At 39.5% G+C, this 22554-nt stretch overlaps 1 protein-coding gene across 1 annotated transcript in view; it reads left to right on the top strand.

Moving 5' to 3' along the window:
- Positions 1-22554, top strand: part of ITGB5 (integrin subunit beta 5) — an 84066-nt gene that overhangs the window by 58597 nt on the left and 2915 nt on the right. The window contains exons 11-13 of the mRNA XM_081314246.1: positions 9684-9906; positions 12084-12187; positions 19998-20114. Of these exons, the coding sequence (XP_081170372.1) occupies positions 9684-9906; positions 12084-12187; positions 19998-20114 (444 nt within the window). The remainder of the gene's footprint in view (positions 1-9683; positions 9907-12083; positions 12188-19997; positions 20115-22554) is intronic.

Genomic DNA, 22554 nt, shown 5'->3' with positions numbered 1-22554 from the left:
CTTGAGTAAGATGGAAGAAAAAAATAGTTTTCTGGCCAAAAAGTGGTAAAAATAATCATTTAACTCTTAAGAGCTTGTTACATGGTAATAGTTGCCCATGGAAAGAATTAATGAACCTTGGGAGATTTCCGAAGCAACTTAATTTACTGTTAAGATTATTGGTATCATTCCAACAATACTTGCATGATTAAAACCCTGCAGAATAAGAGGCCCAATTGCATGTTTCATTTGCATTTTGGAAGAGAAAGTAGAGATGTGGGCAAAAAAAAAAAAAGACCAATTTCCCCCAAAATAACTGATTGGAAATTCTATCAAAAGGACATGTATATATCATCAGATACGATATATTAGCCTCTGTGAATAGGGGGCGATATGCTAGTCATCTTCCAATATTTGAGAGGCTGTCATAAGATGGGGGACAATTTACTCTTCAAAGCAATTTGAAGAAGTAATGGATGGAACCCCTTCATGGATTACTGCCTTGTCGTGGCGAAGGGGCTTGCGTAATTCAATGAAGCTATGAGCTATGCCGTGCAGGGCCACCCAAGACGGACAGGTCATAGCAGAGAGTTCTGACAAAATGTGATCCACTGGAGAAGGAAATGGCAACCCACTCCAGTATCTTTGCCATGAAAACCCTATGGACAGTACCAAAAGGCAAAACGATATGACGCTGGAAGATGAGCCCCTCAGGTCGGAAGGCGTCCAATATGCTACTGGGGAAGAGCAGAGGGCTAGTACTAGTAGCGCCAGAAAGAATGAAGCGACTGGGCCAAAGCCGAAAGGACGCTCAGCTGTGGATGTGGCTGGTGGTGAAAGGAAAGTCCGATGCTGTAAAGATTTTTTCTCCATAGGAACCTGGAATGTAAGATCCATGAATCAAGGAAAGCTGGACGTGGTCAAACAAGAGATGACAAGACTGAACATCGATATCTTAGGTATCAGCGAACTAAAATGGACAGGAATGGGTGAATTTAATTCAGATGACCATCAGGTATACTACTGCGGGCAAGAATCCCTCAGAAGAAATGGAGTAGCCTTCATAGTCAATAAAAGAGTAGGAAAAGCAATACTGGGATACAATCCTCAAAATGACAGAATGATCTCAGTTCGAATCCAAGGGAAACCATTCAATATCACAGTAGTCCAAGTCTATGCCCCAACCACCAGTGCTGAAGAGGATGAAATTGACCAGTTCTATGAAGCCCTACAGCACCTTATAGAACTAAAAAATGATGTCCTTATCATCATGGGGGATTGGAATGCTAAAGTAGGAAGCCAAAAGATAAGCGGAATAACAGGCAAGTTTGGCCTTGGAGTACAAAATGAAGCAGGGCACAGGTTGATAGAATTTTGTCAAGAGAATATGATGGTCATAGCAAACACTCTTTTCCAACAACCCAAGAGACGGCTCTACACATGGACATCACCAGACGGTCAACACAGAAATCAGATTGACTATGTGCTCTGCAGCCAAAGATAGAGAAGCTCTATACAGTCAGTAAAAACAAGACCAGGAGCTGACTGTGGCTCAGACCATGAGCTTCTCATTGCAAAGTTTAGGCTTAAACTGAAGAAAGTAGGGAAAAGCACTAGGCCACTCAGGTATGAATTAAATCATATCCCTGTTGAATATACAATAGAGGTGACAAATAGATTTAAGGAATTAGATTTGATAGACAGAGTGCCTGAAGAACTATGGACAGAGGTTCGCAACATTGTACAACAGGTAGCATCCAAAACCATCCCAAAGAAAAAGAAATTCAAGAAAGCAAAATGGCTGTCTGAGGAAGCTTTGCAAATAGCTGAGGAAAGGAGGAAAGCGAAAGGCAAGGGAGAAAAAGAAAGATATGCCCAATTGAATGCAGAATTCCAGAGAATAGCTAGAAGAGATAAGAATGCCTTCTTAAATGAACAGTGCAAAGAAATAGAAGAAAACAATAGAATAGGGAGGACCAGAGATCTTTTCAAGAAAATTGGAGAGATGAAGGGAACGTTTCATGCAAAAATGGGCATGATAAAGGACCAAAACAGCAGGGACCTAACAGAGGCAGAAGAGATTAAGAAGAGGTGGCAAAATTACACAGAAGAACTATACAAGAATGAGCTTAACATCCCTGATAATCACAATGAGGTGGTCACTGACCTCGAGCCAGACATCCTAGAATGTGAAGTGAAGTGGGCCTTAGAAAAACTGAGCAACAACAAAGCTAGTGGAGGTGACAGTATTCCAGCTGAGCTATTCAAAATCTTAAAAGACGATGCAGTAAAAGTGCTACACTCAATTTGCCAGCAAATTTGGAAAACTCAACAGTGGCCACAGGATTGGAAAAGATCAGTTTACATTCCAATTCCAAAGAAAGGCAGTGCCAAAGAATGTTCAAACTATCGCACCATTGCACTCATTTCTCATGCTAGTAAAGTTATGCTTAAAATCCTACAAGCTAGACTCCAGCAGTATGTGGATCGAGAACTACCAGAAGTACAGGCAGGATTTCGAAGAGGCAGAGGAACCAGAGATCAAATTGCCAACATACGCTGGATCATGGAGAAAGCTAGAGAGTTCCAGAAAAACATCTACTTCTGCTTCATTGATTATGCTAAAGCCTTTGATTGTATGGATCATAACAAACTGTGGCAAGTTCTTAAAGAGATGGGCGTACCAAACCATCTTATTTGTCTCTTGAGAAACCTATATGTGGGCCAAGAAGCAACAGTGAGAACTGGACACGGAAGCACTGATTGGTTCAAAATTGGGAAAGGAGTCCGGCAAGGCTGTATACTGTCGCCCTGCCTATTTAACTTATATGCAGAGCACATCATGAGAAAGGCAGGGCTAGATGAATCAAAAATTGGAATTAAGATTGCCGGAAGAAATATCAACAACCTAAGATATGCAGATGATACCACTCTAATGGCAGAAAGTGAAGAAGAACTAAAGAGCCTCTTGTTGCGGGTGAAGAAGGAGAGTGCAAAAGTTGGGTTGAAACTAAACATTAAGAAAACGAAGATCATGGCATCCAGCCCTCTCAATTCCTGGCAAATAGATGGGGAAGAAATGGAGGTAGTGACAGATTTTATTTTCCTGGGCTCCAAGATCACTGCAGATGGGGACTGTAGCCAAGAAATTAAAAGACGCTTGCTCCTCGGGAGGAAAGCCATGGCAAATCTAGACAGCACACTAAAAAGCAGAGACATCACCCTGTCAACAAAAGTGCGTATAGTCAAGGCAATGGTCTTCCCAGTTGCAATGTATGGCAGTGAAAGTTGGACCATAAGAAAGGCCGAGCGCCAAAGAATTGAGGCCTTTGAGCTATGGTGCTGGAGAAGACTCCTGCGAGTCCCTTGGACTGCAAGGCGATCAAACCGGTCAGTCCTAGAGGAGATCAACCCTGACTGCTCTTTAGAAGGCCAGATCCTGAAGCTAAAACTCAAATACTTTGGCCACCTAATGAGAAGGAAGGACTCACTGGAGAAGAGCCTAATGCTGGGAAAGATTGAGGGCAATAGAAGAAGGGGACGACAGAGAATGAGGTGGCTGGATGGAGTCACTGAAGCAGTAGGCGTGAGCTTAAATGGACTCCAGAAGATGGTAGAAGACAGGAAGGCCTGGAGGAACATTGTCCATAGGGTCGCGATGGGTCGGACACAACTTCGCAGCTAACAACAACAACAATGGATGGAAACTTACCAAAGAAAGATCCAACCTAGAACCTAAGGAGAAATTGGTGGGTCCTTGGTGCTCTCTGAGCTTGCTTGTTTTCTTGCAGACGTTTCATTATCCAAACTAGGTAACATCATCAGTGCAGTTTGCACTCCTTACTAGCACTGATGATGTTACCTAGTTTGGATAATGAAACGTCTGCAAGAAAACAAGCAAGCTCAGAGAGCACTAAGGACCCCCTCGTGTCAACCCTTAGCTGCAGATAGTCTCCTTTATAAGGAGAAATTTCCTGACAGTGAGAACCGGCTTGCCTCCAGAAGTTGTAGAGGTGCTCCATCACTGGAAATGTTTAAGAAGAGATTGGACAGCCATTTGTTCAGAATATGTAGTATAGAGTTTCCTGCTTGAGCAGGGGTTTGGGCTAGAAGACCTCCAAGATCCCTTCCGAGTCTGTTATTCTGCATTCTGTAATATAAATAATTCCCCATTTCTCCCTTTTTAGATCAGAGCAATTAGAAATTGCTTGTTGGGATTTCTTTGATACTTGCCAGTCGTCAGTAAAACATAAAGCTCATCTATCAAAGGGCTTCTGGAAATACTGCGTAGGTGTATAACATTTAACAACCTGATTTTTTTAAAAAAAACAAACCAAAACCCACGTAATAAAATAAATGGTTGCTTTTAAGCAAATGATGAGATTGTCTCTTTGTAGTTGAACAACTGGAAATAACCAATGTTTTGTTGGAGTAGAAGAAGTATTTTTGTAATGATGTTGGAAAGTGAATGAAATATCCACCCAACATCATTTAGTAAATCTGATCCAAAACCAAAATAGCCGTTTTGGAAACTGCTTCGGGGCTATTAGTTAGTAATAGGGCTACACACACTTAAATGATTGAAGAGAGTTGTTTGTATTTGGTGTGAGGGTGACACTTCTGTGGTGTTCAGCCTGGTCTTTTCCAACTTTCTATGGCAAAAAGAAGTCAGTCTTATATATGATCCAGATCTGCTAATTAAAGTTAATTTAGCTCTTAAAAAGCAATGCATCTTTTTCATATTTGCAGAGAAATGGGGAAAAATGGGTTTGGGGTTGCTTTAATTGAGCTGCTGTTGTGACAAATCAAAATTTTTGAAACAAGCGTTGCTCTATTACAGAACTAAAATGCATGCTAACTGATCCTAGTTTTGAAAACATACCTTCTATAATATGCTTTATCTGCTGTTCCAACTGAATAGTGCTAAAATACTTTTAATTTTGAGTGCTTGAAAACATTGTATACAGGCCTATTGATTCATGAGAATATCAAGCAATATTACCTAGATTTGAGGATTTCTGCCTTTCTTCAATTCTGAAAGTTGTTCATATTAGTAACATATCAGAAGATAGTAAGCGCTTTACCCTAAATTAGAGTCTAATGAACACAGATCTTGTGGCATGCATAAAGTGATTATAATTATTTCATGTGAAGCATTAGCAATTCTAGCCTGAACTTATGTCAAAACATTTTGTGCTTGCAAATAAAATAAAAAGAATCTCACAGTGGAAATCACCATGGTACAGAATGTTGACCCTTCCCCATCCTTTTTAAGCAGACTTTGTCATTATTGAGTAACCCTTAAGCTTGTTAAATATAATTTAATTTGCATTGGTTAGTTCATTAATTATTAATTATCACGTTGGGTTTCTGTACATCCCTATGTTCCAGATATGTTGGATTTGTGCTCTTATTCCTTGGGGAAATTTGAGAACCGTAGTCTCAAACATATCTGAAGAGTTGAGGAGAATTAAGGAAAATCAATCTAGATTATCAAATAATTATACCCTTCTGATTCATTTCTCTTTTTGTGAATAAAGTTGGTCTAGGCTAGGGGAATACAAAAACTTCTTCCTTTAAGGCAGCCTTTACTTTTGTGGGCTTTCCCAGATACGTTGGATTACAAATCTCATGTTTATACCCAGATTAACTATTTGGCCAGTCTCAGCAAGTCCCTGCGGTTTCTGTACCTTTTCCAGGTAATTGGTCTGGAAAAGAAGAGCAGTGTATAACTAGTTGATTGAGCATTAACATGACATAACACATGAGTCCCACACAGACTGTCTAAACTGGCCATCTATTTCCTACTGTACCCCTATAGTGTCTGCTATAACAATAAAGAAGGCAGGCGCGAAAACTAACAGTTATTCTCTAGCATCTGTAACCAGTGGTACCTTTGAATTAATTTCATAGAGTCATCATACTGGTAGTACTGACCAATCCAATCTGAATTGGTCAATTTTTTTCCCCAGTGGAGAGTTTAATAGATAGATACGGACTTGCACCTTTCAAGATTTTAAAGTTGCTCCTGTATCATAAATAGCCATTAGCATTCCAGTCTGCATCATTATTTATTTATAATGTGCTTGGATGGTGATATCATTTACTTGTTAGTTTACTGTGTTCCTGACAGAAATATCTTGCAGTCTAAAATTAGGTTAAGGCAGCAAAAAAGGAGAAGCAATGCAGATCAGAAAGTATGAAATGGAAATCCAATTTTTAGCCAAATACTCATTCTTCTCTATTACTTATTTTAGCCTGCAACCTTTCCACAATAGGAGCCTCTTTGATTTTCACTTCTTAAAGTTTGCAGTGTTCATTCAGTTGGATATGGATATATGTGTGTGTGTGTGTGTGTGTGTGTGTGTAAATATGTTTGGATTGCTAACAAAGAAAGGGAGACTGATATGCATTTCAAACTTATTTGTTCTCATCAGTCAGCCATACCCTTCTGAGATTTGAACCTGGGCCGATTGCACCTTAGGCAATTGTTCTAACCTTTAGGCCACTGGCTCTTTCTCGCTTTGTTAGCTGAGAAGCAAGGGAGATATGTGTTATATGTTTGTTAAGTATTTAGATTACCTTGCTAGACCCCAAACGTGGGACAAACAGGAGGCCAGCATGCCTCAAATCATCATTCTCCAGCTTCATCTTTCTACATAAGAATTCCTTTGTGCCTCATGGGCATTCCTGTGGCAATTCAGGGGATGCACTATGCAGTCTAAATGGCTGACTTGCTGAATGTGCCCATTGTACATAGGGCTAAAGCAAGTGAGAGGCTAGTAGTTGGTCCTGGGAAGGAAGTATCAGCACGTTGTCTTCTAGCACGCTTCCGGGTTCTTGCTATACCCACCTGTTGTTTTTTTCTGAGCTGAAATTCTTGTAAGCCACCAGTCACTTCTATGAGATGGTGGGGTGGTGATGATATAAATAAATAAATTTAATGAATGGGAAATCTCCCCATGATAGATTTTGAAATTAGACTGCATTAAAGAAAGCCAGAGAGTTGGTTTGGCTTAGTGGTGAAGGCAGCAGGCTAGAAAGTAGGAAACAGTATGTCCTAGTCCAGGGGTAGGCAACCTTGGCTCTTTTATGACTCGTGGACTTCAACTCCCAGAATTCCTGAGCCAGCATGGCTGGCTCAGGAATTCTGGGAGTTGAAGTCCACGAGTCATAAAAGAGCCAAGGTTGCCTACCCCTGTCCTAGTCCTACTTTAGGCATAAAGTCAGCTTTGCGCCAGTCACTCTCTCTCAGCCTTATGAAGCAGGCAAGGGCAAATTACTTTGGAAATCTTGCCAGGAAAACTGCAGGAACTTGTCCAGGTAGTCTTCAGGAATCAAAACTGAATCTAAGGTAATATCCCACCACCATCAAAAAGACCAAGCTTGGTGTGCAACCTTAGGAAGGCAGGTGGTAGCTACAGTAGGTTTGTACGGAAGAAACAGAATGCTAGTCTTGGGTTTAACCAATAAATCCTGATGGTGAGTCATTTTGGCCTAAAGCTCCTGATAAAAAAATGTTTTGAGAATAAAGTACAATGTAAGTATTTTATAACAAATTCCGTGTCGTAGTGAAAGGTTAGAAAGAAATTAATTGAATTAAATCCTTTTTATTTTCTTTGGTTCCTTTTAGATGGAACCTTACTGACTTATCTTTTAGAGTTGACTGCAACTTTTTCTGCAAATATAAGGGAAGGGCATTGTTGACCTTTACTCTGCAAACGTGTTCCGTCTCATCGAGTAGTTTGACAAGAACTATTTGGCTGCATCATTTTAAAGACTCTCTTACTTCCAACTGCCCTAAATATCAAGCTACAGCTTTCAAGTGAATGGCTTGTATTACAAACCTCTAGGGGATAAATTATTGCAAAATATTGTTAGTGGCAATCCTGCAAGTTTTGTTTCTGTTCTTTTTGGCAGAAAGCAAAATTTCTTTCCAACCAACAAAAAGATACTACAGATGAAAATATTTAGCATGAAGTAAGTATTTGTTAGTACAAGACAGAAGGCAACAAACCAGACAGTGGTACTGCTCTGATTTGACTATAAACAGACTCTGGCTGCATCAGAAAATAATTCAGAACTGGGGGAAAAATGTGGTTATTTTTTTTTCTGTTAAGACCAGAACAACTAAGAAACTTATGTTCTGTTTTGATATTGCACTCAGCTCCTTTATAATTCCTTGTTCTTGTAAAAGTAGCGCTTAAGCTTTCCATATGAGCATAACATGTAAGATGTTAACCATTTGAGAAAGTTTCTCCCTTTTTCACCAAAACATGCTTTTCTTTGGGATATCTGAAAAAGCAGGCCTAATATAAACCCTAGCCTAGGATGCCAAAGAGATTTCTCTAATGACACGTAGGAAACTGGATTTGGATTTGAACCAGTAAGGCTTTGGTTAAAAACAGCTCAGCCTAAACATTCACTGGGCAGCCTTGAGTAATTTATACTCTCCCAGCTTAAATGGAACATCTCTGTCTACGCACTAATCCTGAATGAAAAGGTGTTTTACACACATTTGGTAGATAAAATAACTGTAAAAGCCTTTTCCTCAGGGCTGGAAACATGATCAGTTGGCCCACTGTCTTCTTAAGGTTTATGTTGGATAAGTTCTTTTACACCACTGTTCTAGGCCCATAATTTTGGAGTATATCCCCATTGAATTCAGTGGGAGTTCTGGGTAGATTTACGTAGAATTGTATTATTTGAAGCAGAGGACCGTTGCATTGTAGACTTTCTTTCTACATCCTACACCCATATCCTGATTATTTAAGTAATTTCTTGGTTTGGAAACCTAAAAACTGCCATCAACGTTTTAAAGCACCGGAGAAACTACTTATGTTTTAAAAAAAGACTCTACCTGGATCTTTCTAGGGATATATTATTTCCTTGTTTCCAAGGGAAAGGTTTAATAAAATAATTGTCCATCTGCAACATGAAGCAGTAGTGGAGAAACAGGTCTACCTCACATGAAATGGAGATATCAGTCATGTATTTTTTTTCCTTTATTTGCCTTCAGTTTGTTTTCGTGCTTCGTTTTGTGCTTAGTCATCTCTGTTTTTAATCTTCTTAATATCTTCTGCTGCCAACCACTATTTTTTCTTTTCTTTTTTCCTTTTTGTTTGTATCTTTGAGTCAGTCTGGTCTCCTAGTAAGATAGATAGATAGATAGATAGATAGATAGATAGATAGATAGATAGATAGATAGATAGATAGATAGATAGATAGATAGATAGATAGATAGATAGATAGATAGATAGATAGATAGATAGATAGATAGTAGAGTGAGGGAGGGGAGAGAGAGAGAGAGAGGGAGGGAGGGAGAGAGAGAGAGAGGGAGAGAGAGAGACTGGTCCAAAGTCAACTAAGGTGTGAGTAGAACTCACAATCTCCTGGTTTTTGGCCAGATGCCTTAACTATTACACCAAACCAGCTTTCAAAGTATTTTATGTCTTTTTTATTTCATAAGATAGGCTACTAATGATCTTAGAAGAAAGTATAGATGCAGTAGTAAGGTGTGCCCCAAACCACTGAATAATTCCATAACGATTAAATGAACTTTAATGAATATAAATACAAGACTATGTTAATTATTGAATATGTCTCTTTCTGTTTCTGAATCAGATTTTAAGAGAGCATCTGAAACTATGGCCCCTTCCACTGGCAATGCAAATGATTGTTTTTCTTTGTGTAACTTGTTTTAGGTCACGGAGAATGTCACTGCGGGGAATGTAAGTGCCATCATGGCTACTTTGGGGACAACTGCAACTGCTCAACGGACACAAGCCGGTGTCTTTCTAACGATGGCCAAATGTGCAGTGGCCGAGGCAACTGCATCTGTGGGAAATGCCAGTGCACTGAACCTGGAGCTTTTGGGGAGACTTGTGAGAAGTGTCCCACCTGCCCAGGTGTTTGCAGTACTAAAAGGTATGTGCCAAAATCTAGATTCAAAACCACTCAAAGATCAGTGTTACAACATGGTCTCCTTTGTGGTTTCTCAGCTGCATTACTGCCCTTCCAACCCTCAATACAGGTAGTCCTCAACAAGTATTCCTTCAGTGACCATTTGGAGTTGCAAAGGCACTGAAAAAAGTGACTTATGACCATTTCTCACACTTACGACCATTGCAGCATCCCCATGGTCACGTGATTAAAATTTAGAAGCTTGGCAAATGGCTCACATTTATGACAGTTACAGTGTCCCGGGGTCACGCGATCACCTTTTGCCACCTTCTGACAAGAAAAGTGAACGGGCAAGTCAGGTTCACTTAACAACCACGTTGCCAACCTAACAACTGCGGCGATTCACTCAACAGCTGTAGCAAGAACGGTCGTAAAACAGGCCGAGACTTGCTTAACAAATGTTTTGCTTAGTGTTGTGATTCAGGGTCAGCCTGTGGGTTCGGCAGTTGGGTCGGACGACTCAGAGGAGGAGGGGGGTGTTGAAGACCTTGCTGAGGGGGTTGAAGATCTTGCTGATGAGAGCCCTCAGCCAGGCCCCTCCCACTTGGTCACCACGGAGACCCAGCTGTGTGAGCCTGACAGCGTGGATGAAGATGACCCACAGCTGGCCCTGTTCAAGGACGCCCGACGCAGGAGGCAGTCAATTAGGAGTAAACAGAGGAAGGCAATGGGGCTCCTCGGAAGGAGGCAGAGAGAAGCCTCGCCCTGAACTCTATATAAGGGAAATGTGTGGGAGGGCTGGTTTGCTGAAGGCAACCGCTTGAAAAGCTCCTGTTTCTTGGTTCGTGTCTTGTTTGTTTTTGTAGCTATAAATTTGGCAGGCGTAATTCCAACCTCTTGCCTTCTTGTAAAAGGGGTTCTCCCTGCCTTTTCTGCAGGGCCAGTAGCAGGCTGGTACAGAACACTTAGGAGCGGAAATTTTGGGCTCAGTGGTGGTCGTAAGTCGAGGACTGCCCGTGCTTCTGCAAATATGAAAAAAAAAGCTTGACAGAGGTTACTGTAAAGGAGATCGTTCTAAAGTGCTTCGTAGCATGAAAGTTGGGGCTTGGCTTTTTGTATGAAAGAAAGTCTTTAACAATAGAACATGGAGTAGATCTTTCCCGGAGCTCACATGTTAGTGATTTGCTTATCTTCTCTCATTCTGTTCCAGTAGTCCAAGATCCACGTAATGAAATATGAGTGACTAATCTTGCTTCGGGTCTGTACAATTTGTGACCCTTTACCCAGGTTGGAAACAGCATAGTGTTCATACGTTGTAGCTTGTCAGAAATCCCAGTTTCTTTAGCCCTTAGACAGCTGAGAAAACCAAGTGATGTATAAAAATAGGATAAGTCACTAGTATACTATGTTCTGTTTTGCTTAATGCAACCCCCCACCCTGCATTTTTATCCTTAGTTCCAATTTTATTTAGCCTCAATAGACCCGTCTGGGACTATTCCAGGGAATTTTTCCCTAAAGCGAGTCCTCTCTTGAATGATTTCTCTTTGAAGTGCCTTTATCCTTTTTTATGAATATTCTTATAGTGAGGCTAACAAAGCTGAAATCACTTCCTGGAAAGATTTAACAGTCAAAGGATAGATAATTTATGTAGATTACATAGGAATAAAAACATCAAAACAGCTTTGTTTGAGATAATATTGTGGTACACATTATATTATGTGTTAAGAAAGTCCTTGACCCACCCATCGGCAGCTGGCCTGTTTTATCTGATGTCAGATGTTCAAAAGAATACAAATGTTACGATCTGGTGGGTCTTCTGTGGATGCACAATCCTGTCACAAAGCTGAATCCAAATTTGAATAGATTCACGAGCAGCGGTGGGGAACTATGGCCCTTTATGACTTGTGGACTTCAACTCCCAGAATTCCTGAGCCAGCCATGCTGAGGGGAAAGGGAGAGGTTTCCAAGCTGAGCCATGCTGGCTCAGGAATTCTGGCAGGGAATAATTCACCTGAATAGGTAACATTGATACAATTTTAATAACAACCTATTTGGGTTATAATAGCCACAAGGGTAAGTTAATCTGCGGATGCACTAATATGTAGTCTATACCAAAAGAGTTTTTATTTTCTAAAGAAGCCTCAACATCATGTTTTAAATGTGATTTGAAGATAAATTTATCAATGATTCTTGCTTCCCAGGGACTGCATAGACTGTATCCTGTTCAACTCAGGAAGGCTGGCTGATAACCAAACCTGCCAAAAACACTGCCGGGATGAAATTATAACACGAGTAGATTTTCTTAGTAAGTACCACCAAAGTGAAAACTGTAATGTATTGGGTTTTGGCTTGTTAAGGGAACATCATGTGGGTTAATTGATGGAAGGTTGCTTAAGCAGGGAAGTTGGCTAACGGCTCCCAGCTCCTCAGACAACCCGTCTCCAGCGTCGCCATTGACTGCCTCTAGGGCGGCAATAGGTTGCTTTAAACCTATTGGCTGCCGCCTAGAGGCCAGGGTATAAATTGTTGCATTCGCGGCCCTGTTTCTCAGTTCAGATCCTGCAAGCAATAAACAATGATCTTTGCTGAACTCACTCGCCTTGCCTCATCATTGAAGCGAAGAACCCAGTATTTAATAAAAACCATGGAAACATTGCACATATAAAGTGTGTGAATCATAGGTGCATTGCTGACAGAGAGAACGCTTGGGTAAAGCTGCCATAATTTGTATTTGATGCCATAAGTTCTTGGCTCATTTGGGTGGGATTTTTTTTGTGCTGTTCACGCGTTGAGTAACCGAAGGAAACTTTCTGAAATATTTAAGAGTGCTTTGCATGATAATAACAGAAGTAAGCAATATATTTATCATTTATTAAATCTATTTATATAGCCACCTATTTGATACAAAATAAACAAGGAATAAGGCACACAAATCAGCTGGAAAATCATGAAAAATCCCTTAAGCCAGGAAATGTGCCCCATTGCACGTCTGGACTGTAGACTTGAGCATAGAGCCAGGTCTTCTGGACCCTGCAGAAGGCCAGCCTACTCTCTGGAGGGATAGAATAGAATAGAGCTAGAAGGGACCTTGGCGGTCTTCTAGTCCAGTCTGCTCAAGTAGGAGAAACTACACCATCTAAGACAAGTGACTGTCTAACTTCTTTTTAAAAATCTCCAGTAATGGAGTGCTCACGATTTCTGGGGGCAAGCTGTTCCACTGGTTAATTGTCCTCACTGTCAGGAAGTTTCTCCTTAATTCCAGGTTGCTTCTCTCTTTGATCAGTTTCCAACCATTGCTTCTTGTCTTGGTCTCTGGTGCTTTGGTGAATAATGTGACCCCCTCTTCTTTGTGGCAGCTCCTCAAATACTGGAATACTGATATCAGGTCTCCCCTATTTCTTCTTTTCTTTAGACTAGCCAAACCCAAGTCCTGCAGCCGTTCCTCATACATTTTAGTCTCCAGGCCTTTGATCATCTTAGCTGCTCTTCTCTGAATTTTTCCCCCCAAACTCTCAACATCTTTTTTGTGATATGGTGACCAAAATCGGCTGCAGTATTCCAGGTGTGGTCTTACTAGGGTTTTATAAAGCAGTGCTAATACTCCACATGATCTTGATTCTATGCCTCTGTTTATACAACCCAGGATTGTATTAACTTTTTTGGCTGCTGCTGCACACTGCTGGTTCATGGTTAAGTGATCATCCTAGGACTCCAAGGTCCTTCTCACACTTACAGTTTTTAAGCCAGTCTTTCCCAATCTGTACTTGATGATCTTCCAGAAGGCAGGTACCCATGGCAGAAAGGACTCTTATGGCGTTTGGCCAACTAACACTCCTTGGATGATGGTACCCTCTTGCCAGAACACATAGGACAGATGGGAGAGCCTGGAAGAGGCAGTTGTCTTATGTTTCTACCTAACTGAATATTGGACTACAGAATGTCGAGAAATCTTTGTTTGCCATAGACCAGGGGTGTCAAACTCGCAACGTCACCTGAAATGTCGCGACGTATCGCGACTTTTTTTCCATTGCCGACAATGGGGTGGGCGCAGTTTCAGCATGACACATCCGGCCTGTGGGCCGGCAGTTTGACACCCCTGCTGTAGACTGTCAAAGCAGAAAGTTCTGCACTGAATGCCCTTAGTGTTCATTTATATTCCACCGTCTCAATCTAGCACCTTTCTGGATTTTATAGGTCAGGGGTCTTCAAACTTGGCCCTTTTATGACTTGTGGACTTCAACTCCCAAAATTCCTCAGCCAGGTACGCCTGGGGCATGCCTGGCTGAGGAATTCTGGGAGTTGAAGTCCACAAGTCATAAAAGGGCCAAGTTTGAAGACCCCTGATATAGGTGATATTTGTGGAGTGCATGGATGATAGTCAAACAGAGGTGAGGCTGAACAATCTTTTTAGTCCACTCCAATATTGAGTTTAAATAATTTAAATTTGGGAGTATTCATATTTCAACTCAGTTTTCATTTTTTAAAAAAATCTTTTCTTTTTACCTCATCTTTTTTCTTACTTGCTGTTAATGCCGAAGTGGAGACCATTCTCCTGTTGCTCTTTATCTGTCTATGACTTCTGTTATTTTGATTCCCCTCTTCCAATATCACAAGGAACAATATTTGCTAATGTAAATGTATTGCAACATTCTTTTCTTTCTTTAATCTATGGTAGATATCTTTCTATCACTCTTGAGGGCAAGGGTGAGTTTGACATTTCTTTGGCTATTTGCATAGGTTTTTAATATCAATTCTGCTTTCAGTCTTTTGAAGAAAACGTAGTTCTTCATTAGTGGCATCTAGAAAGGCAGTAGAGATTTTGTGGCAACATATTTTAATAATTTTACCTAGAATATTTAGCTGAAACCTTCCTTTTTCTGTAAATACAAACGTGAACAAGTTTTAAACTTAATTTCAGATAGCTGAATGTAAATAACCCTAAATGACAGTCTTTAGATTAAGGCTGGTTTCTAAATTCACGTGTTTAAGCTCTGCAAAGATAAAGCTAAATATTGTACAGGCTTGCACAGAAAGGCCTTCCAGTACACGGAGAAAATTACAAATGGTTCAAAGGCCAAATCTACAGAATGTCCTGGCAGGATAATAAATATATATTTTTTCACCTCTAGTGTGATCCTTAGAGATGGAAGCATCAGCTTTTGGTGGACAGTTGCATTTGGATGAACTATATGAGGAAGCAAGAAAAGAAAAAGAGGATAATTACAGCTAAGGACCTGCAGTTTAATTTGCAGTATTACTTGTGTTAACATTCCACAACAAAACAAAAGATGCACAATGTTGGGGGTGTTTGGCTGAAACTCTGCCCAGTTCATTGTTGTTTCATTTGAGCTGTGGTGGCGCAGTGGTTAGAATGCAGTATTGCAAGCTACCGGTAATTCTGCTGACTGCTAGCAGTTCGATCCTGAGCAGCTTAATGTTGACTTCCATCCTTCTGAGGTCAGTAAAATATTGTTGGGGACAATATTTTGGGTCCTGCGGGAAAGGGCGGTATATAAATCCAATTAAATAAATAAATAAATATGTTGACTCTGTAAACTGCCCAGAGAGTGCTATAAGTCACTATGGAGAGATATAGCTATATAGCTATAGCTATTGATATTTCAAATAAGCACATGTAGAATAATGCACCCAAAATATTTAAAATTTTAATTTTATGGGCAACAAAAGTTCTGCATAAACTAAAGGAAATGTAACAGTGCCCAGAGATTATATGAATTAACAGAAACTAGGCTAAGAAAGTGCCTCTGCCCTGTGACAGAATCCTCGCTGAATTTATCAAATACCATCTAATTTTTCATGTTTTATAAAGCTAATCTTGTCTCCAGGTAATAAATAGGAGGGGAAATGATCTTAAATTGCCTGCAAGAATTTATAGAATTTGAACTACCCAGGCCACATTATTTTGTTGTGTAAGTACTCTGTAAGTATTAAGGGATTGAAAAACACACAGAGCGAATGAAGCAAGTGAGACTTATTTACCAGTCTCTTTCTGGAGACAATCAGTTATAAGTACGTAGTAGTTGAATGCTGTGTGTACATTGTCTGCATAGCGATCTTCAAGGATCCTTGGTAGTAAGACTAAAGAGCCGCTGCTCTTTATATCTGCCCATGAAAAAGAATCTTATTTTTATATAATCAATATATTTAGTAAAGAATACAGTAGCTCATTATATCTGTGGGCAAAATGTGCACACTTGGTTACCTATAATGAACCTGCTTTTGTGGGTTAAAAAGTTGCAGTGGATTCAAAGGGGTTAATTTGTTTGGTACTGTATTGGAAACCACATGGTATATATTTCCTCTCCTGATAATGAGGGGTCCTTGGTGCTCTCTGAGCTTGGTTGTTTTCTTGCAGATGTTTCATCAGCATTGATGATGTTTCCTAGTTGGGTAAGCAAAAAAACAATCAAGCTCCAGAGAGCACCAAGGACCCCTCATTTCAACCCTGAGTTACAAATACTCCCCTTTATTGATCTCCTGATAGTGTAAAAATTACAACTTTTTCCACACAAGACAACCTTGACGGTGTCCCCCTGGAAGGCAAATTTTAATTCAGTTCAGGTAGTGCTCAACTTAACAACCACTCATTTAGCAACTGTTCAAAAGTTACAATGGCATTGGAAAAAGGTGACTGGTCCCTGCACTTACAACTGTTGCAGCATCCCCATTGTCACGTGATCTCAGTTTGGTTTACTTGGGAATCAACGTGTATTTACAAATGGTTGTCCTGAGTTCATGTGATTGCCATTTGTTCTTCCCAGCCAGCTTCTAGCAAACAAAGTCAATGGGGGAAGCTGGATTCACTTAACGACTGTGTGATTCATTTAATAACTGCAGCGATTTGCTTATCCACCATGGCAAAAAAAAAAGGATGTAAAATCTGGCATGACTCATTTAAGAATCGCCTTTCTTAGCAGTAGAAATTCTATCCCAGTTGTGGTCATAAGTTGACCACATATTACATTGACACTCACTTCATCCTACTAAAGTCCATTGGAAAGGGGACATATATTAAACCCAGCCTGTAAAGGCAAAATATTTTAATATTTAAATGTGGTATGCAAATTTTATTCAAATATTCAAATAATTCAAATATTTTGAATTAAATCATTTCAAGTGTGAAACATCCTGCTCTGAATGTGAAAGAGGCTAGTTTAGGCATTTTAGAAGTGTTTTGCACACAAAACTTTTCCAGTCTATTTAGCACTCAAAGTAATCTACTTTGCATCTAAACTGGGGCTCTTCATACGTAAAACAATCTTATTCAAAAAACTTTGCACATCTTTTAAACAAAAGATACATTGAGAGGGGAAGAAGCCTACAAAGGGCAGTCCTCTAAAATCAGATAACATAACGATATTCTAAATCTGCATTTTCATGACAGCAGCCTGACCTTATATATTCAGTAAAAAAATGGTTGAGATAGCCGCCACCCTCTTTACTTAATTCCTGTTTCATTTCTCCTCCTACGTCTGCAGTTTCCACCTTTGCCCTCAGTAATTATCCCTTTACCCATTTGGAATCTCAAATTATTCAGCACTTTTTTGGGGATGCAAGTGGATGGATTGTAATTTTGATCACATCTTTGTCAGCACTTTGTTGCCACTCTTCAGAATGGGACTTTAGGATGTTGACAAGTGAGGTCAAAAGACAGCGGGCAAAAATTAGGAGAGCATATTGTTTTATGTCTGATGTCATGGTTATAATCTCCCCCCGCCCATCTAATTACTAAAGCTTTGTGTCTTAGCTTGAATGGAAGGATCTCTGACACTTGTTTTACAGTCATTAAGTTGAAAAGCAAAAGAGATTGATAATCAGGAAGCCTATAATTTAACTGGTAAAGGAAAATTAGAAAGTGTATCTGATCGTTACAATGACCCACGAAATTGTTTCTTAGGTCTTGGTGCAGTTATGGGGAGATACCTTTGATGTGGGGTCCTTGGTGCTCCCTGAACTTGGTTGCTTTCTTGCAAACGTTTCATTACCCAATTGATGATGTTACCTAGTTGGGTAATGAAACCTCTTCAGGTAAATAACCAAGTTCAAAGAACATCAAGGACTCCACAGTTGAATGTTGTTGATAGTTGCGAAGTCGTGTCCAACCCATTGCGACCACCATGGACAACGTTCCTCCAGGCCTTCCTGTCCTCTACCATCTTCTGGAGTCCATTTAAGCTCATGCCTACTGCTTTGGTGACTCCATCCAGCCACTTCATTCTCTGTCGTCCCCTTCTTCTATTGCCCTCAATGTTTCCCAGCATTAGGCTTTCCTCCAGTGAGTCTCACAGTTGAATACTGAGCTACAAATGTTTTCTTCCATAAATACCATTGCTTTGTGCTCTGGCTTCCTAAAATAAACTTTTTCCTCTATACTCCCGATGGCATTTCCATTGCAGTTTGAGTTTGTATTAATTAAGAATCTACTATTGCAGGGGTCTTCAAACTTGGCCCGCTGGCTGAGGAATTCTGGGAGTTGAAGTCCATAAGTCATAAAAGGACCAAGTTCGAAGACCCCTGCACTATTGTTTGTAAAACTCCATGTTTTTTGCAAGAACTCTTAGAATCCTGCAGGATTCATTTAGGAAATCTATGAGAACCTGGCCAAGGATCCACTGAGCTGCAAAAGCAGTGCGTTTGGTGCCAAGCGCCATGAGAGCAATCAATTCATAATTTCATTGAGATGTTTGAATCTCTATGTGTTCAGGCTGTTTGTCAAGTAGCAAAGGCTCACACAATGTATAGATGAGCAGGGAAGAATTTGAGTCCTCAACATGGTGTCACTATAGGAACAGACACAACATACTGAAGAATATTTAAATGACCTCTTTCTTTCATAAAAATTGCCCAGAATGCAGCAACCTGGGTGACAAGTGGTACTTTGTGGATGTGTGGTAAAATAATTGCATTGTCAATTATTTGTCATCCAATTCAAGCCATATAGGCTAAGCCCCACTGTAGAACTGATGCCTCCTCCATTCTGCCCCATGTTTTGAGCACAGTAACTGGATTTGTTCAAGATCTCATTATAGGTACTTTTAATATCGTCAACTGTTTTGTTTTATGGGTCAGGTTTAGCAAATAAACTTCAACTGTAATTGAAGCAATTTATATAGTTTTGGGGGGGATCAGAGCGACATTTTGTGTTGCCTCTTTTGATTCTTTTTTTATTAATTTTAGTGTTTTTTTTCTTGGAACCTGCCTAGTGTGTATTTTTAAGATAATAATATACTTAGTAATAACAGTGCTTAACGTTTTTTTGGTCAGAACTAGAAACAGCTGCCAGGTGTCCTTATTTACCAAAAGGCTAAATAGTTTTTAAAAGGACTAAAGTCTGTGTAAGTAAAAAATAAAATAATAAAACCGCTAGACCTACCTGAAAAGATATCACTTGCTTGTCTCAACCTATCCCATGGAAAGCTTTAATTAACAGATTAGTTTAATGTTGTCTGTTGATTCCTCTGTAGTATTTTTGCATCATACAGTATATTTCTGTAACACATATCATCCACTATTGTAATTCTCCACACTCCCTACGCCCAGAAAGAGGCTGTAAAATTAAACATTTTTCTAGACAATTACTTCCTTTATGCAGATTTGTAGAAGGAAGTGAAACTTCCTCTTCCAAAGAAATTACTCCAAAAATCAGGTTTCCTTGGCCTTCTTTCAGGACCTCATAATAATTATTGTTTTAGTAGGGTATAACCATGTCGACGTTTCCTCTGCCTTTCCTGAGTGATGTCTATCCATAGATTTATAAACAATTAGTCATGAAGTAAGGCAATTGGGTCGGACATCTCATCCAGCACACTCTCTCTGTTAATAGTTTGCACAATTTTAGACATGTGAACACTTCCGTAATATGCTCCACATGTACTAATAAGAAGGCTCTCATATTGAAGAAATCCAGAGTCTCATGAGAATCCTAGCATATCCTTCAATTGAAGAGGCCAAAATAGCAGGTATTTTAAATACATTATGATGCGCTGAACACATGCCAACAAAGAAAGCATGGAACATGAGTTTTGCGCTTGAATATATTGCAATGTATTGCATTAACACCCTTTATTTCACTGAGATTTTTAATGTTATTTCAGAAACGGATGACCCTAATTCAATCTTATGCGCTTACCCAGTGAAGGATTGTGTAATGAAATTCACGTATTCAGAACTCACCAATGGAAAGACAAATATCAGTGTTCTCAAGGAACCAGGTATTTATTTATCTGCTTGCTTTTTCTTATTGATGTAAACTCTTCGGACCAGCAAGGCAACGAGAATTGTCAAAAAACAAAGCACCTTAGAATGGTGCAGGACCCAGATTTGGACACAGTTTTCATTAGTAGAAAAATATATGTGGATCAATTCTACTCCATTTTTTTTACAGAAAGTGGGTGATACAAATAGCGAAAAGAAAGGTGGCTATTGGTAACACAAGGAACATTTGAAAAACCCAGACCCTCAGTTCGATAAGATAAAATTCAGAAAGTTTATTTAGAAAGGGGGCTATTAATTCCAGCATTTGAAAAGCTGACACCCATCTCCAGGTCAAGTGTACCAAGGATGACAAGATAATTTCAAAGGCACATCTTACTTTTTAGCATGCTTGTGCTGTTTTCAGGAAGATTTCAATCCGGAAATAATAAGCTGATTTGGACATAAAATGAAGGCATAGAACTTTGTTATCAAATATAAATTAGCAGTGGAAATCTTCCTTTAATTAGTGAAGTGCTCCTAGGGAAAAAGTTATGGCACAAAAACTGCTTCAAACTTTATTGTCTAACCGCTGCACACAGTTAGTACAAGCTTTTTACATACATATTTGTGAGCAAACTCATCTCTTAGTACTGACTATGCTACAAAAAATGTCCACAAAGATTTGAGCTTTTTATGTCTAGATAAATCATAAAGAAAAGTACAGGTTCTGAGTAATCTCAGTCAATAATACAGTGGCAGAGACCAGAGCCAATCATTATCTTTTTTAACTTTCCTAAAATAAATTATTAACAATGACACTACAAGTTATGACTATATTTTAATTCATTGTTGAATAAATGTATCTTAGTATATTGTGTCTTTGTTAGGATTCCAGTCATTAGTTCTAGACAGAAAGGCAAGTTTATCCAAACTACTGATAAAAGATCAGTCTTTTTCCAGTCAGAGATCCATGCATATTAAAAAAATAAATAGATCTTTTGTTGTTCTCTTCTTATTTCATTGGAATTAGGTTTTTTTTCTTTTAGGGATCTCCCACCCATGAGTTTCTTTTCCCGTTTTATAGATTGGGACATTAAAATCTGTATTAGTTTAGCTCTTTATTCTTGTTTTGACACACAAAAAAGTGTAAAGGAGTTCCTGCAGTTTTTCCTACACTAGTCATTGCCGACTATAGCAGGCAGTGCATATCTCCATTTCAAGGCGTGTTCAAGTGGCTAGCATGGCAGCATGGAACGCTGTTATTTTCCCACCAAAGTGGTACCTATTTATCTACTCAAACTTGCGCATTTTTGAACTGCTGGGTTGCCAGGAGCTGGGGCAAAGACAGGAGCTCACCCCGTCACATGGTGCTCAGGTCTCAAACCTGGGCTGCTGGCTTTCCAGCTGACAAGCCCAGCATCTTAACCGCCAAGCCACTGTGCCACGTTATTTTGACACGTAGTACGGTCCAGTTAGTTTCCTACTTTCAGATAAAGGATAGGTAAGGTTTCTTTCCGATAAACTATGTTACACAGTTGCACTCTTACTTTCAAAATGATTTTTGAGGAGGAGATTTTTTTTTCACATTTACCATCTTATATAAAATTGGCCTCTCATGGATTTTCAACATGACAGTAACGGGAAAAGACTGTATTTGTGGTTGCTCTGATGTTGAGATGGATGGTTGAAATAAGCTCATTCCAGTTTGGAATCACTATTGCCAGAAAAAACACTTGGGACAAGATCTAACCAACTGGATAGAAAACCCCACCCATTCCATGTGCTACCTAGGCTAAATATAATTATCACCGGATTGAAAAGAATCTAGATAATTCAATGTATAAAATAGCAATTTAAACGGAAAACATTGGAGAAAGTCCATTTATAACTGAATATTCATTTTGGTTAAATCAGGTGTGATCACATGTAAGCTGAATTTTCAGCCAGGAGTAAGAAACAATGAAAAACTATTTTCTCATTTCCATATTTTGAACTGCCAAATATAAGCAGTAAATGTTCCCTTGGGTCAAACTTGATTCAGGGTGACTACAAAGATGTGTCTGTCTTGTCTTCTTTGCAATAATATAGAAGTGACCTCTGGTAGCCTTTTCTTCACATTTAGTCTGCAGTGGTCGGTGTTTCTGGTGGTTCCCATCCAAGAATTAACCCGATCTGATCCTGCTTGCCTTTTTCAAGATGAAAGTTAGCTAAATGCCGCCATCTGCTGTGAAAAATTATCTCACAAATGCTTAGCAAAAAGAAAAAAGTATAGATTGAGAAATATATGTAATATTTAATGTAAATGTTATTAATAAATAGCTAAATAAATAATGTATAAACAGTGCACCTGGCACACAAGATTCCTAACACTTTTCTTTTAATACCAGTCAAAGGAGTTCCTTTTGCATTGCTAGAACTTTCGGCAGAATCCAATTTGTTTATATAGAGCAATCCTGT

This window comes from Vipera berus, assembly GCF_964194415.1.
Source record: "Vipera berus genome assembly, chromosome: 1".
NCBI classification, from domain to species: Eukaryota; Metazoa; Chordata; class Lepidosauria; order Squamata; family Viperidae; genus Vipera; species Vipera berus.
Note: the sequence above shows the minus strand (reverse complement) of the source record. Positions and strands in the feature narration are given on the sequence as shown.